At 36.2% G+C, this 23,977-nt stretch overlaps 3 protein-coding genes across 3 annotated transcripts; all 3 read right to left on the bottom strand.

Annotated features, from left to right (window-relative positions):
• Positions 1 to 3,305: 3,305 nt before the first annotated feature.
• LOC148957908 (uncharacterized) lies at positions 3,306 to 7,112 on the bottom strand. Its single transcript, XM_089114048.1, has 3 exons — positions 5,781 to 7,112; positions 5,394 to 5,464; positions 3,306 to 5,161 (listed from the first exon to the last, which is right to left on the bottom strand). The coding sequence occupies exons 2-3, from the start codon at positions 5,394 to 5,396 to the stop codon at positions 4,511 to 4,513; spliced, it is 654 nt and encodes a 217-aa protein (XP_088970174.1). The 5' UTR covers positions 5,397 to 5,464; positions 5,781 to 7,112; the 3' UTR covers positions 3,306 to 4,510.
• Positions 7,113 to 7,242: 130 nt separating this feature from the next.
• On the bottom strand, positions 7,243 to 12,832 carry LOC135688083 (caspase-3). The gene is made up of 4 exons (XM_065204790.2): positions 12,505 to 12,832; positions 12,065 to 12,088; positions 11,092 to 11,109; positions 7,243 to 9,095 (listed from the first exon to the last, which is right to left on the bottom strand). Exons 1-4 carry the CDS (start codon positions 12,608 to 12,610, stop codon positions 8,338 to 8,340), a joined length of 906 nt encoding a protein of 301 aa, XP_065060862.2. The 5' UTR covers positions 12,611 to 12,832; the 3' UTR covers positions 7,243 to 8,337.
• Positions 12,833 to 17,999: 5,167 nt separating this feature from the next.
• Positions 18,000 to 23,945, bottom strand: LOC135688084 (YEATS domain-containing protein 4). The gene is made up of 7 exons (XM_065204791.2): positions 23,835 to 23,945; positions 23,229 to 23,351; positions 22,182 to 22,248; positions 21,073 to 21,167; positions 20,488 to 20,592; positions 19,709 to 19,793; positions 18,000 to 18,557 (listed from the first exon to the last, which is right to left on the bottom strand). Exons 1-7 carry the CDS (start codon positions 23,913 to 23,915, stop codon positions 18,394 to 18,396), a joined length of 720 nt encoding a protein of 239 aa, XP_065060863.1. The 5' UTR covers positions 23,916 to 23,945; the 3' UTR covers positions 18,000 to 18,393.
• Between the last annotated feature and the right edge of the window lie 32 nt (positions 23,946 to 23,977).

The raw sequence follows: 23,977 nt of genomic DNA, 5'->3' as shown, positions 1-23,977 counted from the left end.
AAGTGCAGTTTCCTGGAAAAATTATTTTGGGAAGAAGATTTTGAGATGTTGTGTGTAGTTGCTGAAATATAAAAAAAACGGGCTTCCAGTAAAATAACAACAGTAGCTTTGACACCTCAAGGGGATCTGTTATTGAAGGTCTTGGATAATAATGAAAGTTTTGATTGAAAAAAACAAGTGCCACCATTAATTATGTATAATTTGTAACGAGCAAAGTAATAAACTTTGTGAAATGTTGGTATGCTCGACTTTATTTATTTAAGTTCGCTGAACGTTTCTCTCTTCACAAAAAGGGGATGGAGTTCGTGGGTGATGTTCATAAAAACATAGACAACTTGAATATGGCCAACCCTTAGACGATATCCTTTGCATTGCATATCATGGCAATTGAAAAATTGTCAAAGAACAAAAAGCTGAAACTGTTAATTGATTAATTTCCATATGCCGTGAAGCTAAAATTGTTCAAGTTGAAAGCCTGCATTGGAAGTGTGCTTTATGCCATTAGAAGGCCTACGGCCTAGCCTTCAAATTTTGAACTTATTTCAGGATCGGCAAAATTAATTCTGATATAAAGACCCAAATTGTATGTTTTATTTTAAAGTTTTAAAGCTGAAATTGCAAGTCAACGAATACACGCAACTCTGCTGTGTTCCACTTCAAGATCAACCTTGCCTATCACAACAACCAAAAATTCAACTACCGTCGAATTGAATTGATTGAAACTAGCCCCAAAGGAATGCAGATTCGAGCAGAATTGGCCAATCAGAAGGCAGTCATCAATTGAATAGGCAAGTCATGAGAGGCATTTGATTGGTGCATTCTCTTCTAGTTTGGGGCTAGCCCCAAAAGCTCGGGAGATAGTTTCTGGTACGCATGTCTGTCTAGTTTTCAAAACAACTGCGGGCAGTCGGACCTAAACAAACTGAAATTGGACGGACGGTGAGACTCGAAGCAACGAAATTATTCAACAGTGCTAAATTAATAATGGGTGTTAATTTTATTTACGTTTATAAATCTAAAACTTATTTTTGGAAAACTTTGGTGGGGCTGAGCCCCACTAGTCCCAATGCACGAGCCACCGCTGATTAATTCAAGTCTTAAAATTGAATTCATTACTTTATGAGGCCCCATAGACCTCGGTGTATTCCTTGGAAATTAAGCAACTAAAGGATTTGTCAGATTACTATTTTCTTTATATCTTAACTTTACTCTTTTTATTTGCTTAAAAATACATTTTTGCAAAAAATGTGGGGGGGGGGCTGAAGCCTCTAGCTCTTCACCTGGCGCCGCCTATGTTTCATCGGTCGATCTCGAACAGAGAAAATTCTTGACAAGTCATGGGAAATGTACTGCGCTTCTTTAAGCATTACTTTTAAACATTATTTAAATAATTCCCTTTCGTATCCCGTTTTTAGAAGCAATTTGATAGAATGATTATCATAGTATCCCCATTACGACGAATGTAGTTGAAAATACTTGCATTTTGATACAAAACTTCGTTTCTTCTATATTTCGTCGCCTCTCATTTATTTTAGGACTGCCTTTTACCAAATAACTATTTTCTTTTCAACTTATTTCTTTCTTATGCTTCTCTTTGAGCTACAGTTCAGAAGGTCATTTGAGTCAAAACTTCAATTTTCACAAATGATTCAAATTTTCTCAGATTAACTTAGCTTTCTACCAACAGCTTTAAATTTTCCGACTGTCCTCAAATTTTCCGACTGGATGAAAGATTGGGGGTGTCACACCCTCCATAACGTTAAAAGTTTTACGTTAAAACCGTTACGTTAAAAGTTTCATGCATAAGAGATAATCACCACGTTAGTCAAGTCAACAATGTATCCTCTCAGCTCTACATTAGAAAAAAGAGCAAAATCATTTTTTTTCTTACTATTCAGTCAAGTTTCCTTGCTTTCTTTATATGAATCCAATAATCTTTTAATAATCTGGATTTAAATCGTTCATTCGCGGCCAGACCTGTTGGGACTTCTCGACAACAAAAGGAAAACATGGCGTCGCACAAATACTTCCTGTTTGTGAAGAAGAGGATAGTTTTGTTATAATCAATTTACTAGGCAACACAAAAAACCAGTTACATGAAAATTATGTTCAAGTAAAAAAAATCTTGCAGCAAACTTATTTTGAACTTACAGAGAGAAGTTTTCGTCATTCGGGGAGCAATCTGCGTTTTGCAGTCCCTTGAATCTTCCCTCGATATGCAAACGACTGACATCGGTTTCCGAATACACCATGCTCGGCATTAAATTCATTCTACAATGTATTTCAGCTACTACAAAAATCAAAACAAATGTTAATTTACTTGCTGTAAACCTTCAGAATTGAATTGCACCATTACAAGCTTGATAATGACAAAGAAATGGTTGTACTTATGTTTTGGTGCGATTGTACAATATGCACTTTTTAACAATAAAATGTTTAATCACTGGAGGTTGGGAAGACAAAACCTGGGGGCCACATGACAACAAAGTATAGTATCAAGTCTATTGATCCTGTTTGTTGATCAGAATAGAGTAGAGCCTAGGCATATAAGTGTGATCGCAAGTTGAAGTGTGAATTTTTCTACGTAAATCAGGGCCATCCAAGTCCTGGGAGCGCAAAAGTAGAAAGAAGTGTTTATTGAACAAAAAGATTACATTATTGCAATTACAAAAATGTGGTATTATCAAAGTTTTGTGACAATGGACAAGTCCAGCTATCAAACAGCAAGGGAATACGATATCCTGGAACATTGAAGAGTGAGCTCAGCTACAGATAGATTCAATATCGAATGTTGTTCCAAAGCATCAAAAACTCAACATTTCAGAAGTACACAACTCTAACAGCAGTTTTACAAAATGGTTCTTTGCTGTCAATCCTCGTATTATTTACAGCGCTAGCAGAGTTCTTCCATCCATTCTTAAGGATTCTATTCCTAACACCCAAAAGAGTTCCAAAGTTTATCAATTGTCGTGCCAGTCTTTTTGTGGCTACGTAGGACGCACAACTGAAAGAATTGGGGGAGAGGGAGCATAAAACAACATGTTCCTTCCAACATAAGAAACAAAAGTGCTCCTTCAAGAGAAGAGGCTATTCTGCCATCGGACAACATCTTTTAGACAACCCACGTCGTGCCAAAGACTATAATGACGACTTTTTGAGACATTTGTCAGAGCCAAGTGAATTTTCTACACAGCTGTTTTGGAATCGACTTACATACAAACGGAAAAGGCCACTATTGTGTAGACCGAAGGAGTTCGTTTTCTCTCTTGGAATTTATTGATAATTTTCCTTACTGCTTTGGCAACTATACCGGTCATTTGCTCGCGTTATTCTGATTGGCCTATTTCCATCCACAACTGGGTATATATTTCCTATCGTGTTCTTTCGGAAACTTATTCGGATACTACGTAGATGAAAATGTTTGCCTTTTAGAATGGTGCAAATGTTTGCTTTTTAAGAGACCATTTTCTACCAGCACTGTTGTAAATGTTTTGCAGCACTGCGAATCTATATCAACAATAGAAGTTTCAAACAGAAGCAAACGTGACTAGAAATATTTTTGTCTTTTTGCAAATTTTGCCTTAAGTAACATTTTTGCAATCCACATTCGATTAGGGGGACATTTCAAAACCAAAGCAACCTGGTGTGAAAATTTCTTTCCATGAAAAACTTTTTTTTTATGTAACAGAAAAATTTGTGAGTTTTACAGAGAATAGAGGCTTGTTTAGACATAAAACGAGCGACCATTTAACAAGATATTTGAGGGAAAGGAAAATATTCGTTTTCTTTTTTGCCGTCTTTATGATGCAATTGGACTCTCTCCTCTTTCAAAAGAGAGATGAAAAATGGCTAGTCGACCAAAATTATTGGAAAGGAAAATAATTATGAAACTAGGACGTGCTATGGTATCCGCTCATTAGTTTTCTATTTTTCTTTTGCTTAGCGATCGTGTTTGCTTTCACTGTTAAGTTGAAAAGGACTTAGAAATGGAATCGAACGCTCTGGGACATGGATCTCGTGTTAATACGACAAACTCTTGCTCCATGTAAACGCAGAGCTTAGGATATAAGTCATAATCCGGGGGGGGGGAGGGGGGCATTGACAGGCTCATATTGCCCATCCTGTTTTTCTCCATAAAAAGACCATAAGGTTTTATCTGTTATTGTATGACTAATATTAAAATGATATCCTTATCCTTCTTGAACATCAGAAATAATAATTAATTAAGTTAATAATAAGTCATGAATTGTAAAGAATATCTAAACATGGTGACAGAAAGACACAAACAAAATCCAACAAATTTCAGATATCACTTGCACTCATCCACACATATTTTAATTTACAATTATAAAGCCGTCTAAAATCAACTACAGAAATTTTAAAAACTGATTTCCATCACACCTTTTCTTTGCATGAGAGAAACCTAAAAGGTTGATGTTTCTGGTGTCGTAAACATGTATTTCGTTTTAACAGTTTTTAAGTAACGTTTTGTTTCTGGACTTCAAGGCGCTCAAAGCTTCAACTTGAAGGCTCGTCGACTTTTGATCCACGCTGATCTGAAGAATCCAACAACAGTTTGTGCAACCATCTTGTACCTCTGTCGTGCCGGCTTTTGCTTCAGTTCAAATTTGCTCTTCGATTCATCCATTTCATCAACGACGTACTGTCCCTCATAATCATCCCCAATTCTTGATCGCATCTCGTCCTCGATTTCTACCTCTGATAGATAATCAAATTCTTCTCTGAATGACGATAGCCTCGAACCCATTACTGAAAACGAGTCTTCAAATTCCATCTGTGTTACAATCGTCAAGTCGAGATCAGTCTCTTTTTCATCTTCAAATTCTGAGTTTGTTTCGCATTTGTCGTTATAATCCAAATCCGATATTGCGATTGACTCGAAACTTGATCCCCACGATGAAACTGATCCACAATCGGATTCTACATCAGAAAAATCGATGGAAGAGCAATCTGATTCGAAATATGATACTACAGAGACAATCGTCAAATCTGATTCTGGATCTGGGAAAAAATCAGAGGCAGATTCGAATTCATAAGAATTTTTATCAATTTGTCCTTGGTTGATCATGGTTACGTCGTGGACCAGTGAATCAGATGTTACAGCATTGGTGGCTGAAAATATGTTGTAGCTTTTTGGCACCTGAAAAGAGAATGAAAATCATAATCAGAATCAATTCAGTTTCTGTCTGCTTCTTAATTTAGACCAAGGATTCAATTACCAGGATATGTGCAACATACATAAAAAACAAACTCTATTTTATTTTAAAATAATTGATAACAGAGTGCAGAAGTAAGTAATTGAGAATAAGAAATGAAAATATAAGCTTGCAGAAAACAAAATTTGACAAGAATAGGTTGAAATAATCACTAACCATCTTTGTTTGGCATCCTCTTGGTGTCGATGTTGCAAATGGTTGGGAAATATCGAGACAAGGCTTGATATCTGAAAGGAAAGATTTGAAAGATACTTTTAGAAGAATTTACTAGGCGTGAAAGCACTTTTATCAATTTCTTTGAGTTACAAAGATGTCAGTCCTTGTTATTCATTCTTTATAGATCTTCCTTTAAATGATTTTCAGTTAGCGTAAATAACAAAGCGAGGTTACAAATGCATCAGTACTCGTCAGTACAGTGGTCGCATATTTAAGTATCATCATAAAGCCATTCGAAAAATTCTAAAACCCATGATTTGATAATCAATTCTTTTCAATACTGTTGCTTCCGAACACCAATAATTATTTTCAATTCTTCACTCTCACCTGCAACTGTGTTGGTTCTCTTTGACCTTGTAGAAGAGTTCAGTCTTTGCTTATTCTTCCAATTTCTTGTCAACGAACGCTTTGTGCATTTTGCTGTGTATTCTAAAAAGCAATTTCAAACATAGAAACAAATTTAACTTACTTTCTAGTATCGTCAAATTTGCTTTTTATTTTGTTTTGTTTCAATTTATTTAGGCTCCTTGTTAAAATAACATCTATAAAGACATTCAAGAAAATATTCTTAGCATTATTGGATGCTATTTCAAAGAAGCTAAAAAATTTAGAAAACGCTTAAAGATCATACTTTTGTAAAGATAACAATAACTTCCAGCAAAAACATGGAAAGTAAAAGCTTTAAGAACTCACCATCTTCAACACTGCATTTGGAAAAACAAATTCCCATCTTGATTTCGATTAGCGTTCACAAGATTGAAGGTGTTTCTTACAATGAATGTTTAAATGATTTCCCAAGATTTGGAAAATGAAAACTTTGCTTTCCTTTCGAAGATAACAGCAGCCAGTATTACCTCAGATGCTGAATCGATCTGAAATTCTGCCTAAATAACCGATGAATCGCCTTTTATATACAAAGAGCGTAACCAATAAATTTGACGTCACAATCTCAGAAATGATCGCTGACGTAACAACAGAAAACTGGTATATCTTAATCGAAACATTGGTGCTGGGAGACGATGCAAGTGGTGAAAATGACTAAAAGACGGGACGAGATGGTAACAATCTGTGAAAAAGTGTGGATAAATTAATTCCTGCTCCGACATAGTCTAGACTAAAATATCTGTTATATGGTTGCAAGGTGTGCAATGCTACCAAAAAATATCGCAGTTTTAAAAAGGGGAGAACTTGAGAAAAATGAGTAAAAGCCTTGATCATATAGCGTATATGGTGGTTAATTCATTGCAAAATTTCTAGAAATTTTCGAAAAGCAACTCAAAAAGAATTTTTTGGGATTTCATTACAAAGTTGTGCACATATTTGGGCGCCAAATAAACGGTATCGCTATGCGTTTTTGAGCAACAAAAAGAGGACGGGTTAAAGCGTTTTGAAGGCAAAAGCTCATGACTATATTTGATTTTGACAAGGACGGTGTTAAAATAATAGCGGGTGAAGCCCCTGGTCACAGAAGGCCCTATTGTTCTTTTTCAATGCACGTCCATGAATTTAACTTTTATTAGGTTACAGTGGTTTGCTGAAAACCCACACAAAAACATCTACTCTTGAAGTTCCCTTTAGAAGTGACCTGCAGTAAAAAGTTCATACCAATAAAATGATAATATTTATAACGCAAAAGCAATTTTTTAATCAAATGCAAACATCTTTTTTAATGCAAGAGCTACTCGTCACAAAGAAAACGAGTTTTAACTCGAATCATAAATCTGCAGAAACTTCGATTACTGTACAAACAAAAGTTAAACAGAAACAGGTAGCTACTGGTACAAATCAAATTTGTCACATAATCTAAATAAATAAACAAATACACAGATGATGCGGTGTTTTACAAACCCAGCGAAAAATATTTTTAATCTTTGTCCACGCCAAGATATCCTTGTTACCAGAGCCTAAGAAATTTGGAAAAGGAAAAAAATTGAAGGAGATAAAGTGTCTCTCATCTCCATTCTCCTTCCGGTTTCTTAGGCTCTGGTATCCAGGGCAACGACAATATCAACCAATGGTCTTTAAGGTCTACTGTAAGCAATACTAAGACAAATTTGTTTCCTTTCTAACTTGGATGACATCAATCCCGATTTTCGCAAAATCTAGGCCGTATTTAAAAACCTCCTTTTTAATGGACGTGAGTTATAGATAAGATGCTGAAACGCTACAAATATTGGGTGCTTATGGAATTTAGCTGACCATTGAAATGCATGGCCAAACCAATGGCGGCGCCGGCTACAAAAGTTTGGGAAGACAAAAAGCGTTTTATGCTGCTCTCCTTCTCTGTCAGGAAGCGCCTTTTGACCAAAAGTAAACGCTCCTGCAACCAAAAGTGAACACTCGCTACGAGGAACGCTCGTACAACCAAGGGGGAACGTTCGTGCAACCAAGGGGGAACGTTCGTGCAACCAACAGGAAACGCTTTAGAAACTGACAGGGAACGCTAATGACAGTGTAAACCAGAATTGCCCAGGCAACAAACCGACCGAAAATGCTCGTGCAACCAACAGGGGACGCCCATTACCAAATAAGAGAGCGACCCTCTCAAATAAGAGAGCGCACATCAAATCACGATGTGCTTTGCCAAAATAGTACCTGTCCCAAATATTCTCTTCTAGGACTTAAATCGGGAGAAGAGGGTGTGCCAGCGCCATTGGCATAACTAGATAGAATACAACTGTAAATAATTTATGCTTATAATTTTCAATGGTGCAAGAATCATTTCATGGACTCGCATTGAAATATTTTGCTGCGTTGTCAAATAAAACACGAGGGTTATTTGGGGTCGAGGGATACTCGGGATCAAGGGTGTTCGGGAAAGTGGGGGTATTCAGCGGGGACAGGTTTATCCGCGAATATCTAAATTAACGCAAGTGTTATGATTTCATGAAGCAAAGTAACAGCGTTTGGTAAGCCGACATTCTTGACTTGGAATTTGCTTGAATCTATCATCACAGGTCTTGGAAGAAACGTCGAAATTGACCCTTAACAAAATATCCATCAAGTGCTCTTCCTTGCGATACTTCTTGGTCATGAAGATAAACGATTGTATGAACCAAGATCCCATTTCTAGGTCGCGAAAAGCACTAAAACCAACAGGACAAGCGTAGCAAATAAGAAAATCACTTTCAACAGGAAGTGTCCGCCCGAGGGGAGTATTTTCCATTGGTTCAGCATCAGCTGCAAATGCCCCCAAATCACATTTATCACCACGACAGGCTTGGAAGATAAAAATTTTTGGCTTGTCCCCTAGCGATGGGCACCTGTCAACTGTGAATGAGCTTGTAATCTCTGAAATTGACACGACCTTCTCATCAGTTCCAACAAGACCTTCCTTTTTGCCATGCCCCAAAAATATGAAAACAAACCCGTCATTTGCACTGAAATCACGCTGACTCAGCATCTCGACAATTTCTTCGATCCGGGAAGCACTGCAGTTTTCAAATTCTTTAAAAGGAAATGCCAGCTCGGTTTCAAAAAGCATTTTCAGATCTGTAGCATCCTTGTCAGAGCCTTCCCTGATCGGTTCATCACGTGAATCATATTTGTAATTATGGATTAGAACGACATGAGCCTTTTTCATGTAGTGATGAAAACTTTCCTCGTTGAATTCAAATTTTTTTTCCTCGGAAGGATTAGGGCCTGCAAAGAAGAACAATCTTTTCATTCATCAGCACTCATTTGATTCAGAATTCAACTTGAACAAAATTTGGTGAAATAAATGCCATATTATACCGTAATTTGATAAAATGCATTCTATTTTCTATAACAAATTTATTGTAATTTTATTTTAGATTTATTGACCTGCCTTTGTATTCTGAAAGAAATAAATATGTCTTGAAAGATGAAATTACACATTCAGAGCCACAAACTGTTTAAGATGCAAACTGACTATAAACAGCATACGTATCTCAGCAACCTAAAGCGCGAATGAGGAACTTTTGCGACCACGCCCTTTTCAGGAAAACACTTATTATCCTAGGATAGGCCATTTTATGTACTACTAGGTATGATCATTTTTACATGGCTTTCAATGAAACATGTTGGCAAATGCACATATAAATGCCTCAACAAAGGTTGTTTAGGGCAATTAAGAAAACACAATCATCCTACTATCAATTTCCTCGACAATCTTTCACAAATCCTGAGGACCATATTTCTGAAAAGGTGGGTCACCCTTTTTCTCCATTCTCCCTGCCCCTTGTAGCACCACAACTTGGTAACAGATTTTCTTAGTGCCTGCCCTTCTAATGCAATTATTTTTAACAAGATGTTTAAATAAAAGAGGCAGCAAATTTCTGCTTACAATGGCAACAGTATTCCCTGAACTATATTTTCAGTCAGTCTTAAGGCATGGTGAAAACAGTTGACATTTGAATCTTGTGTTGCCCCTCACCTCATTAGAAAAGGCCCAGGCACATTAATATCAGGGAATGTGGGGTTTCACACCCCCAATCTTTGAAGATCTTTGAATTAGTCGGAAGTTTGAGAGTAATCGGTAAAATCTACAATCCTAGCCAAAACCTGATAGACTACAATCCTAGCCAAAACATGATGTCAATGTTGGGGTGATTGTATGGGCTAAAACTGAATGCTGGGATATTTAGCTCTCATAAAACACCAAAACTGATATAGGGGGGAGGGGATGAATTCATATGTCCCCATTTTTCTTGGGAACAATTGATAGCTTGCGTAAATTTTAATTCAGTGTCAAGGAGTTTTGGCTAGGATTGTAATTTGTAATTCTAATGCTTATCTGACTGAGGGAATAACATAACAAACTGCTAAAAAGTTATGTTTGCTATGTTTGCTATGTTTGCTATGTTTGCTATGTTTGCTATGTTTCCTCAGTTCAGAAAGAAAAATGACTTACTACTATTCATCAACAAAATTGCAATTGGCTTATTGTCAGTGAGAAATTTTGTACCCTTCGTCCTCCCAAAAATATCAGTCAATTAACATCCTTGCAGAGGCCTTTTGAGGAGCCCTGTGCAAAACATTTACTTGTCAATACCAATCAAGTCAGTTTTATTTTCATTTCAGTTATCTTCTAGATCTCTTTTTCTCACATGTCTTAAATAAACCTAGAAATGTCATAGTCTCTACTTTCCCAAAGAGAAAAAGAGTGTGATCATGCCTTCCATATTCCTAGTTTCCAGAATTTGACATATTACCATCATATTACCATCGGCACCATCAGTGCTTTATACTGAAAATAAATTCTTACAACTCTGAGCCTGAATTTTTAGTCAGATGACCAAGGACCCTGAGAAGGTCTTTGAAAAAAAAATACTTTAAATGCCTCACCTGTTTCACACCCACTTCACACCTTGTTTTCATTTGAAAAAGGTTTGAAATTTTAGCTCAATGACAGGAGGAGAAATGGGCATCGCTCTAGGGTCTATTGGACTCTGCAGAAAGGTCACTGTTTGTGCAGTGTTATGCAGAATAGCAGCTCTAAATCACAGAACACCTTTCCATAGTAACAGGAAACATTCACAAGGCTCTTACAAGTTTGAGAAAATCTAAGAACCGCCAGGAGTAATTGGTTTAAAACTTTAGATATTTACTTATAAAAGATTACCATCGATGACTGAAGTCAGTGCAAAGAAAAACACAGTAGGAAAGATAGCCTTACCATTTTCAGTTCTTGGTTCTGTTAAAGAAAAAGAAAAATATTCATAGAATTAAAGAACAGGTAGCAAGACTTGCTACATAACAAATCCAAGGAGATTAACAATAATAGACATTACCAAGACCTATTCCAGCAGCACTCATTAAGACCAAGCCTATCTTCAAAGCTCTAAATGAACTTTCCATGGAGAATCTATTAATATTAAAGTTAACTGTTGGAGTAAATAAATTTTACTGTTTGAAACTATATTAAGCTTAATCACATAAACTGAAATCAAATGTCATAATTTGTAGGTCAAATTCCGTTGAAGATCTTTTATAGAAATTAAGTAAATATTAATATCTAACTTAAAATGATACTTAAAACCATTTTGTTGAATGAGTCCAATTTTATAAATTGTATGTTTTTAATCAAATCATACAATTTTTGGAAGTAGGGCATTGCAGTTTGCAAATCCAAACTATTTTACAGAATTTTGATTGAAATTTTGATGGATTTTGAATTTTGATGAAATAGAAGGAAATTCAAATTCTTGGCAGTCAATGCTGTGATAACCTGTAAATTTTACTACTTAGATCATACTTAAATCATTGTATCACATTTTTGTAACACATGAAAAAAATCTTGAAAATTTTAAAGCTCATTTTTAATACCTCTAGGGCTGGCAAAAGTCCTGAAAGTTGTAAACAGGGCATCAACTACACAGAGTCCTACTCCAGTTGATGACCTTATTCTGTTTATCAAGTGGGCAAGGGTGAGCAGAAGGAATCATATTACCTGAGGCAGTTTTCTTACAAAAACAAAAGTGATAGAAAATGCAACATGGAAACTTAGAACATATGAGATTAAATTGAAGATGATGGGTTGGGTTCCCACCCTATGTTCCCAGGGTCTGTGTCTGCCAGACTGGTAATATCAATACTATGGCTGCCAGCATCTAATCAATTAATTGCGAGATAATTAAGATTCTTCATACCTTGATGTTGTGGTGCTTGCTGAGCTGTACAAAACAAAAAGAAATAAATTACTCACTTAATAATCTTGTAATATGAACAAGTAGCATATTACTTGCATTATCAAACAAAGTAATGATTTCGTTTACAATGTTGAGGTAGGACAGTGCAGTGTAAATTAATTAAATCTCAGTGTCTTTAAATGTTAATAAATTATATCTTGATGAATGACAGAAAAGTTCCTCGGTGTCCTAAAAAACTAGATTCGAATGCTTGGTAGAAACAAACTACAACAAATCCGAGTCCCACGGAGGGGACATAAACCCTGTTATTTGAAAATACATTATTAAAATAACAAAAAATATCGTTTAGGTCTCAGCTTCATTCTCACTGGCATTCTCAAAACCTAAAAGACGACTGGAACGTTTAAGATGCCTTACTGTCATGTTTAGGCTAGGCCTACCTGCTGGAGCGTGTAGATTAATATTGTTCTGGCCTATCATCACTGTGCCAGCGCCAGGTCCTATGTCGTTGTTAAAAACGATGTCAAATCGGTCACGTCTCGCCATTTTGAACAACTTTCTTGCTTTCTCTTTGATCTTTACTGGGTAGTAGGTAGTATCAATGAGACTGAATCACAACTCCCCGGTTCACAACTTCTTTAACCAAGGGAACTTCCAATCAAACGTCACAATCAAACATCGTACCCTCCCTAAACACGTAATGTAATTCTTCTTCTCAGAATTCAATACCACGTGAGAATTCAAATAAATAAAACAAAGGAAGATATCAAGCGTAGTATGGGTACTGGGATCTAGAGAAACAAGCAATTGTATTTATCCGTCCACGCCTTTTTTAAAAGATTAAAGGGCCACTCCAGCCCAAAATTTTTATTTCAGAACACGATGTAATCAGACCTCCTGAAAACGAATCTGTTATTATTTTTTTCATATCTCTAACCGTTTTGTAGTTATTAGCGTTTGTAAAATGGTCATTGAGTTGAATTGTTTTTCAACCGTGTTATCGGAGATCTCCGGATTGACGTCACAGGCATTGTCGGCCTCGGTAAGTTCGCGGCAAGTATCATCGGCTGTCCAAAGGGTCAACGAGAACCTAGCGAAATGGCAGACAGGGCCTAGCAGCGGCATGTTTGCTAGAAGGCCAGACTTTTATCTGGAATCGATATAAAGAGAGAAGTATCGCTCATCAGTCTTGATACTCTGATCGAATATGGAAGTTTTTTGTCGCACGAATCTTTCTGACAGAGAAGTCAAATTGGCAAAGTAGGCCAGCGAGACAGAGACATGAGGATGTTGACAGACTTTCATGGAATGTTGCTTTTGAAGCAATTTGTATTGGCAGGCCAGTTCCCTGATTTTAAAAAGAAGATTCGCGCTTTTTCATCAGCCCCTCCTTTAGTGCAACAGCTAAAAAACCATCGCGCAATTAATTCGGGAGGAAAGAAGAAAACAAAACCAGTATACCGGGAATGAAAGCTGTATGAATTGATACAACATATTCATTAGGATAAAGAGCTTCATATCAACATGACTTATTGGAAATAAAACAGGATAAATGAGGACATGGACAAGAAAGTATACAACTTTCAAGACAAGACTAAAAACCTACCATTAGTCATGAGTCAAACAACTTTTTCAAAAATTATAAATTTGTTTTTATACAAACAAAAAAACGATTTGAGATTATATTAATAATTCAACTTTTTCAATATACTTTTGTAAATATAATTTTTGTATTTAACCTTTAAGCTATTACAGGGGCCTTGTCAGCTCCTTTAAGCTGTCAGAATCTCAACCTGCTATATTTATGAATAATAAATACATGTTTGATGTATTTAAATACTTGGCTACATTGAATTATACAATCAGGCCAGTGAACTAGCTAGCAATTTGTAATTTCTATTGCACATGAGAAATGTTCTTATAAAAGTATCATGAAACAATAATCTATTGCAAAACTTCTAGAAAATACCTATATGTTGTTACTAGCTTTAAATAATTTGCAAACATTATATATGACCAAATTATATATAAAATTTTGATAATTTTAGAAAAATAGTCTCCTTTGTGAAAATGTTAATACAAAAACAGAATAATGTGTTGAGGTCTTTGTGGTAACTCTTGAATGGAAGAGAGGGGCAAGTTATCACTCCCACAAAGCCAGTAGCCAGATAACAGGATGCATGTAATATCCAACCTTCATCTAGCATTTTTTCGCAAGATCCTTTCTGCTGATCCATAAAAGAGTTTGTAACCTTTTTTATGCCTAGAATAATAAGGTTGACAGGGATAAATACTAACATACCAGTGAAATTTACTTTTGAGTCATATTAAAACATAAAATGATCAAAGAAACTTGGACACTCAGGGGCATTCAGAGTATAGATATTTAGAAGGATCAAAGAGAAATTTAGGGGTGAAAGGGCAACCACTGTTACTATAGCAAATAGCATCTAAGGATATTAACTTGAAGATATAGGCCATGCTTTTATGAATCAATGCTAGAATAGCAAAGGTAAATTTAACAAATATAAACAATTCTGCCTTTAAAACATTAGAATGAGGATATTACACATCTTTTTTCCAAAACCAAGGGTGTAAATTCCATGTTTTTTCTTTTGGATAGTAGATCTTTTGCCCTGGATATTGATCTGGCAAAATTTTGAAATTGTGCATCAATTTTATGATGAAATAGGCAGAACTCCAAAATTGAAGGCAGAACAAGGTAGAACATGAAGAAGAAGGGTTCAGGAGACAAACCCTGGGAAATTTTACACATCTATACCTCAAAAAGGTGTACCCCTGCGAAAACCCAACCATGGTTCATGGCCCAACCATAGTTTGCAATGGTCATACCATGGTTGAGCCGTGATCCTGACAAGTGCTGACCATGGTTAGTGACCATGGTTGAGCAATGAAAGAAGATTTTGCCTGCAATGATTTTAATTTGTTGGTTCTTGGAAAATATGAATCCTCAACTGTCTAAAAAGTTATCCTCAATAGAAATATGAGAAAAAATAACAGTTTTCTGTATTTTTTATCATTTTCCATGTAACCATGTCTGACCATGTCAAGACCATGGTCCATGTCTCAAGACACAACTCGGTCAATAGGGGGGGTTTATGTGCTTGGTTTCTGATACCTTCAAATTGAAAGATTATATTTTCCTTGTCTCACTATTAATTTCCTTCATTTATTCTGAATGGCAAGAGTTTTACATAAACATGGTCTAACCATTGCTAAACCATGGTCCATTTATCAACTGATATTCATAAAATGGCAAAGAACTTCTAAATTAAAAAGCTTGATATCCACTAGTTTTGTTTCGTGGACACATTTCCTTGTTTTTAAGCCATAGAAAAATTATTTTCTTTGAATTTGAGATGTTTTATGAAAATCTGGCCTGACCATTGCTGACCCATTGCTGAACCATGGTCCATTTATTAATTGACAGTGCACAGATCATTGGCAGGGATGTAGTGCTAGGAGGCTCAGGCCCCCTTGTTGGTACAAAAATGTAGCAAACTTCTACTTTTGGTAATATTTTATGTGACATTTTGCTTGAGAGCTCCTGTTGTACTTTTCATATTACCACATTTCTGACCATTTGGGGGACAGTTCACAAGACTGGCTGTTAGAAAACCTGTATTTAGAGCCCCTCCAAACCTCTACACCCTGCAGTTTCGCCTAACATTCAACATAGTAAAATGATAATAAGGATGAATTGTGACTTACGGGAAAGTTTCCATCTTGTGAATGGGGTTCTTCTTCTACTGCGGTGAGACATCAATTCTATTATTCAGCTCCCTGGAAATCCCTGAGATGACACGACGATAAGAAATGCCTTCGGTCAGAAATCCATTCACATCTGAAAATTCGTGAAGCATTCCATATTGAAAAGCTTGCTGCGTTGCCAAGATGAGGATATGAGTTCAGGTTGAAGCTTCCATCTTTGATTTGTCGAATTACTAGTCCATGTTGGCTGGAAGCCTCCGCTGAACATCAATCGCAATGAAGGAAAATAAATAAAACGACAACCGAGATTCCGACATGAATCGCCTCTTCCGAGCCTCTACCGAGTCGTGCGAATTTCAGTGCGAACGTATAACAATAGCGCCGAATGTTGAAACAATAGCCCTTTCACACGTCACAAAGTGCTTTTTCCGAAAAAAATTTTGTCGTATTTTTACGGTGATTCTCAACTTTGAGCGTCTATATCTGGAAAACGAGTTAAGCTTTTCGAAAAAAAATCTCACGATAGCTTCTTTTTCTCGACTAACTACCAATTTATGCAAAAAAAGTTTTGGGCTGGAGTGGCATATCAAAAGTAACATATCAAAATTTTGAATATTGTGTGTTAAAAATTTTACTGTTGTACTTATTGTGTGTCCGTTCACATGAAGCGACAGACAGACAGATTAGCAACTAACGTAAATCCTCAAATCAACCCCCCCTTCGAAAAAGCCCCTACCCTAGAACTACAAATTGTTGACAAGCCCCCTCTCAAATAATCCACCACTGTTACCGTAAATACTCGAATTTGCCCTTCTTGATTTGTTGATGACTGCCATCTGAGATTGCCTTTGGTGTTTTATTGAATTTCCATAAAAATTCATACTTTTGGAAATTATTAATTAAATGTTAATAAATAAATTCCTCCCAAAGTATTCAAGGTATTTTAATAATGTCTTCTTTATGTCTACTATAATTTTGTAAGCCCCCCCTCGTATAAGCCCCCTCGAATAACCCCCTATCCAAAAATACCAAAAATAAATGAGCCCCAGGGGGCTAATTCGAGGATTTACGGTATCCGAGTTTTTACAATCTGGGCGAAATAGTCGCCGCCTTCCCTTGAATGTTTAAGTGTCGAATTGAGATTTATACATATTAGAAAATCAACTTAGTGTAGCAACAACAGGTTCAAGTGTAGCAATAACTTACTTCACATGCAAGAGAAGGGCCGTCGCTGGGGTGGGGCGTTGGGGGTGTGACAGCCCCTTGGAAAAAGTTTGTTGCAAAACGAGGAGTCTTTTTTGACATGTAAGGGTGCATCGTGTGACATGTAAGGCAAATGAAGATGGTTCACCTATTTTGTCGGCAAATTGGACCTGAGCGCAATGGCTAGAAATGGCCCTCTAGAGTAATATTGTTTTGCTTTTAGGGCAGTGGTATCCAGTATGGCCTTTTCACCAGCAGATAGGTTAATCTTTGTGCTTGAAGCTTTCATGATCGCGATTGCTCTTTCTTGAATGCAGAAACTATATAAGACATATAACATCAACAATTGGCTAAAGATACACAAAACTTTCATGGATTGATTGATTCGAAAATTAATTGGTACATAAGGCCTTTACTGTTTAGGGCCTAGGGAAATGGGATTTGCTTTCTTTCGGCACTGGGAATTGAGACCTAGACAACTGGGACTAAGGAAATTATTCTGGGACTTGCATTCTGGGTTTGAACTTTTGCGACAACACTAGGAAGGACAGTGAGGATAAAATATTGCTCGGACGGACAGAGCTGGGACAAACGTGAAGGATTTAGAGAGTTTTGCTTGTAAGGTGGAAGTATTAAGATCTCTAAGGGTGTGATTTATGTGACAGATGTATAGATATGGGACAGATTGATATTTTCTCACCTGGACATCGGACGAAAAATGCAATGTTTGCAGCAATTACTAACAAAAATGAGACTGGACACGAGAGGTGATTGATATTTCAATAAAAACATCGTATGTACATATATTAGGTCCAGCTGTCCATAGAACTGTATCGCACATGTTTCCAGACCGACTTAGCATACAGCTTTCCCTCTCAATATTTAAGCAACCGTTTGGAGTTAGCCACCGTCCTCCAAAACTTCTCACACCCTAACATACCAATGTCTAAAATATATGATTTAATTGCCCCCAGGGTTAAAGATTCGAGAAACACTCACGATACACCGCAAAATTCAGGATTAGACAAATGGTGAAAGGATCTAGCTGAAAAATTTTGAGAACTAAGATACGACTGAAAGAAAAATCAATACCCATCTCGATATAAATAAATACAGTTTTTATCAACTGGGGCATGTCCTTCCTAAGTTTGCAGGCTTATAGAAACTGGAGAATCCAAGTTTCAAAGCCCCAAAGAATGACATCACCCAGCGCAAGTACTTTGCACAATGTACAATCAATGCAGTGGGGTGTAGATTCTTTTGCATTTGGTAAACAGAAGGAAAGGCAACTCCTTGCTATACTGCCTGGCATACAGCATGGCAATTCACCTTATCACAGCTGGGAATTTCTGCAAAAGCCTTTCGCCCGCTGTCTCAAAATCTACCCTGATCAGCTACCCTGATCCCTTAACATCTTCCAGCTTAGAGATTTCATCCCTCAGTGTCTGAATCGCATTTTTATGCCTTTTAAGCCGCTCTTTAACTTGTGTTATTTCTTCCGTTACCCTCTTTCTTGCATTCGCTATTGCATCTACTGTTCGCTCCTCTTTCCCTTTCCCTAGATGAAATAAAAACAAAATGTTACACTGATAGCTATGTAGAGAAATCCATAGGAAACCTAATTGATATAGAGCGTTGGTACCTAAAAAGGGCGAGGACTTAATAATAGTTTTACAAATCATCAATCTCAAACTGAAAACGGTATCTTCATTAAAGTCACATTCATGGGTGTAGCGGATACTAATCATTTAGGGGGTGGGGCTTGGTAGAGATTTTGATCGATTCTTCTGATCGAAGAAGCTTGAAATGGCGATGAATGATAAGGGGGTGGGGGGGGGGGGGGGCTCCGATGTCCCCTTCCCCTTATGATCACATGGTCAAATAAAAGAAATCGAGCGAGGCTCGAAGTTCTAATGATCTACAGATAAATTTATGTAAAAATCTGGCATAAAAATAAACACAAAGCATCATAGTAAAATATATGAACTTAATCTAGAATTTAAAGCTCTTTGAGAATTAAAAGCACAATTGACATCAATCGATTTATAGCCGACCCGTACCGAATAATATTTAAAAATTATCAAGAAAAACGAAATCTTATCGAGACTGCGAACCACCCCCAAAATACCTAGTGAAGTAAAATAACAGGTATTGATTGATTGTTATGATTGATTGATTGACTGATTGATTGATTGATTGGTATGATCGATTGATTGACTGGTATGATTGATTGATTTTAATGATTGATTGATTGATTGATTGATTGATTGATTGATTGATTGATTGATTGATTGATTGATTGATTGATTGATTGATTGATTGATTGATTGATTGATTGATTGATTGATTGATTGATTGATAAAGAATCTTTAAAGAGGATGCCCAAATCACCAAGAGGTGCTTTTCATGGGGGTCCCCAAAAATAAAAGTTACAATGTAGGTATAAAAAATTAATAGTAAACTACCTAAACCTAATAAAAGATCTTACACAACTGTCAGTTCTTTAAAAAAAATATGAAGATCTTTGACCAGTCTAGATGAGTCATGATGTCATAATAAAGATTAACTTTGCATATTTATATTCTAGAAGGTTCCCATTAAAACCAGCTCTTGAACTGAACGCAACCTTTCCTCTCCCCTAGATATAGAAATTGAGGCACGCAACATACACGAGATCGTGTGACAACGTATGAGAATTGGACGACTTACAATTAGTGTCTTGTTTCTCTGCTGGCAGTAAAGTCTTTCCAGAGACAAGCATCTTGTGCATCAGCTGAGTGGGGTCTTGAAAAATCTAGAAAACGAGGAAAACGTCTAATTGAATTCTAGAAAACAGTAAAAACGAAAAAGCTTTTGGTTCTGCAAATAAAAAGCCCTAAAAACTGGAGCTATATCAAATTAAATTAGTTTTGTCCGCCACTCTTCAGAGTATGGACTTCGGATAATGACCAAAGATAGACAGAAAATTTATATCTAGATGCAGAATGAGAGTAACCATTTACGGGATCCGGTCCAGATCGGATCCATATGGGATCACCTCTGAAAGCGATCTCAAAAGTGTTCGGGTTGCTGATCCAAAAATATACGGATCAAAAATATAACTCTTTTGGATCCAATCTGGATCGGATCCGCTCTTGTACAAACGGGGTCTTATTCTTACAAAACACTCCCAGCCGTGCCTATTTAAAGATTTTAACAGATGACAGTTTTTCACTAATTTCAAATACAGAGGGATCCCGTTACTACGAACCGTGTTTATTACGAACTTTCTTGCTATCATATATTAAAAGTCAGGTCCCTTGTTATTACGAACATTTACTCTGATGAAACCTTGCATTTGATTGATTTAAAATACGTTTTTACAACATATTAGATTATCGTCATCATTTTACTTTGATCCTGGTTATTGTTATTTTTTCCCCTACGGAGTTGTATTCAAATTAATAAAGAATTATTATATAACATAAAAATGAAAAAAAACAACATACAATTTCATCGTAAAATTCGGATACAAGCTCCTTGCGAGGGACCTGTTGTTGTGGTTGTAGGTGCGCATCGGCGTGGAAGAGTTTGAGTAAATGATACAAAGTCACCTTGGAAAAAGAAACAGAAGATTTGAATGCCATCACTCACGTGTGAAACACTGGGATACAAGAGTCAGAAAAAGAAATATGATCTAGCCTGTTAATTTATCTGCTATCTACTTGGTATCTGTTAATTTAGAAATACGTAAAAAATATGGTAAGGAACTACTGATTTACGAAATGAAAATATGAGATTTACAGTTTTTTCAAACTGTCATGGTTGGATGGAAACAAGGTCGGATCTTAAGAACAACTTTCACAAAAATTTTGCAGTACGTCGAGCCAACCAACACAATCGTGTTCCAAGCAGGTTCGAAACACTAAACCGGAACATCTTATTTAGGGAAGAAGCATTTTTATATCTCTCATAGGCAGTTATCTTACAAACGAATAGCGTAATATATGGGATATTTTTTCAATCATATCTCCATGCAAAAAATATTCAAACATTTTCAGTAGCAAATGCCAAACATTGAAAAAAGTTCAAACCGGTCTCTCCGTTGGATCAACGAAATAAATCTTAATAATGATTTCAAATTCTCCCCAGCCAGTTTCTGAGACTTCGTACGGTGGCTTCATGCAAACTGCAAGAGAAACAAAATACCGTAAATCCTCAAATTATCCCTCATCTCCGCATAAGCTCCCCTCTCGAATAAGCCCCCATCAAAAATTCATTTTTGCAAATAAGTCACCCTCAAATAAGATTCCACATAAAAAAATCATTTTTTGCAAATACGCCCCCTCCTCGAATAAGCCCCCCTGGCCCTTATTTGAGGGAATTATTGGCAGCGTACTAGCTTACCCCTACAAAGCTTATTGTAATTTGTACTCAGCTACAATGGTCTTGCATCTTTGGCTGACGACAAAAAGCAAAAATGAATGGCAAAGATTATGTTCTATATGTAAACTTTTGAGAAAAATATCAAAATTTAAAATAAGCCCTCTCCCTCTCCTCGAATAAGCTCCCACCTAAAAAATTACTTTTGCAAATAAGCCACAGGGGCTTATTCAAGGATTCATGATACTGGAGGATGAACAGATTTGTTTAGGTCCAGAAAGAGATTCTTGCAACAATGTAATATATTGATTAGAAGTGAAAGGGAATATTTCAAAATCAAAGGTTTCAGTGTTTTGCTTAGGGGTTTTGCCAGTAAGGACTTCCATTGAGTGGGGTAGGGGGCAAGGGGGCATCCAGTTAACCAGTAGGGTATTCCTAAGGCATCAAGTACTAAAAAGAGCTTGAGGTTATTTTGCTGAATGATTTAAAAGTGGTTTGTTTCTCTATTATTGTTTTTCGGTTTCCTTGAACAGAATTTTTGTGGGCCTGAGTGAAATTTTATGGGCCTGTTTTGATGAACAAAGAGTTGATATCCTGACAGGAATTAAAGAAAGAGGTGATTTAGACCAATTAAGTGAAATTGGAGAATTTTCCACAGCACACATGGGCACTAGTATACCGTGGCACAGTGGTTGAAAAACATTGATTTAGAGCACGAATGCAAACAGAATTATGGTAACATCAGTGGAAGTGACACATCATGGCAGGTAACAAAACTAAAAAGCAACAAAACTTAGAAGTTTACAAAATAAGTCCTTACTTCTTTGTGGGTTGGCATAACTCTCATGAAGCTTGAAATGAACTTTCTTAACATATGCTGACATATCCTAAATATAAATTTAAATGAATAAGTAATAAACAATTCAAAATATAAAAACTGAAGGCTGTTGTATCATTTTGAAGAATTTGTTGAATTGTTACTAGACAGGGGTGTTCATCTGGCAAAGAAGAACATGAAACTTGACATATTCTTTAGTAGGGGTAATATTTAACAGAGAAACAAGTTGTTTTTGCATAATAGAATATTGATGTTAAGGTCGCAAAGCAATTTTAATTAGCATGATATTGGCATTGTCAAGGACATAATTTAAACAACAGTTGCTAATTGTTTGCTTTATAACTAGTGTTGATCCCTATTCAAGTCTATAATAACATAACAACTAAATTTAATATTTATTCCTTACTTCTGAAAGCTAAAGGAAAACACAACAAAGAGATAACACTCTTCATAGATAAAACGTCAGAACAAAGATGGAAAACTTTACACTAGGAAAAATATATACCCAGTTGTGGATCAAGAAAGGCCAATCATTTTTATTGATCCCTACAATGTCTAGAATCAACCAGAGTGTTGGAATAAAATCTTTATTATGTTTCAAAATGTTTGAATTTTCTAAGCCTTTTTTAAATTTTGTGCCACCAAAATGATTGTTTGAAAAGTCTTAATACAAATTTTGTTTATAAGGATTCTGCTTATTCGCTTGCTGTTTAGTGCCATAAATCAACAAAGCTCTTGAGACCTGGGTATGATGAACAGGACAATTCTAAGTTGCAACTTTAACTTTCACACTGAAAGCAATCACCAGGCAACTTGCCCTTACATTAATCATGAAACTGAGAGTCACAACTTAGAACCACCCTCTTGTAGATCAAGCTTGAAGTCTGCTTACATAGAATATAATTTTCTGTATGTACATATTATAAAAACTTCCCTTTGTGCTCTCAACACATCAACTGCAGTGTCTCTTGATTGGAAACAACAAGTAAGTTGGTGAATGACTGTCTTCATGAAAGGAATAAAAAATACCTCATTCTCGTTAAATGGTTTTACATACACTTTCCACCAATGTGTATGTCCATCAGATTCTCTTTTCTTACCAAAGAATTGTGACTTATTCCCAAATACAATAGGCTTTACCACAACTAGACCCTTGAAAAAAGACAGGTTAGAAAGATAACAAGCAGTAGCAAGGTCATAAATATGATAAAACAAAAAAATACTTTTTAACACTTTTTTTAATGGCTACTGTATCTTCTGTTCAGCTAAGTTGTGCATAACTAAAGCTTTAGAAAACTGAAGCTAGAACTAGCATTTAATTTGGTAATGAAATAAATTAGATTTTGCCCAAACTGTTTTGGAGAGTTGTTAAATGAATTTTATAATATTGCATTTTATATACACAATGCATGGGTGTTTTATCTTTCATTCCATTTTGTAGTACCAATATTCATATCCCTTCCCAAAAGCATTTGAACAATATTTTTTGGATCTCACCACTTGCAGATACTTGAGCTTCAATTTCTGATAAAAAATTGGTTTAGAGAATAGCTGGATTTGGTTTTGGCAAGACAAAGAATTATATTTGACAACCAATGAATAATATGACACCAATGCAACTGAAGTTTTTCCTACCTTGACACGAGAGTTTTCCAAAGGGACACTTTCCGCCATATTGCTTATTTGATCCATTTGGAAAGCTAGCCTCGGGTTCATGTTTCATTACGCGGCTTTAACAAAATGTTGATGTAAGTCTCGATTTGTCCGCATGTGTCGTG

This window comes from Rhopilema esculentum, chromosome 19 (genome assembly GCF_057945365.1).
Source record: "Rhopilema esculentum isolate cy_ngs chromosome 19, ASM5794536v1, whole genome shotgun sequence".
Classification (NCBI taxonomy): Eukaryota; Metazoa; Cnidaria; class Scyphozoa; order Rhizostomeae; family Rhizostomatidae; genus Rhopilema; species Rhopilema esculentum.
Note: the sequence above shows the minus strand (reverse complement) of the source record. Positions and strands in the feature narration are given on the sequence as shown.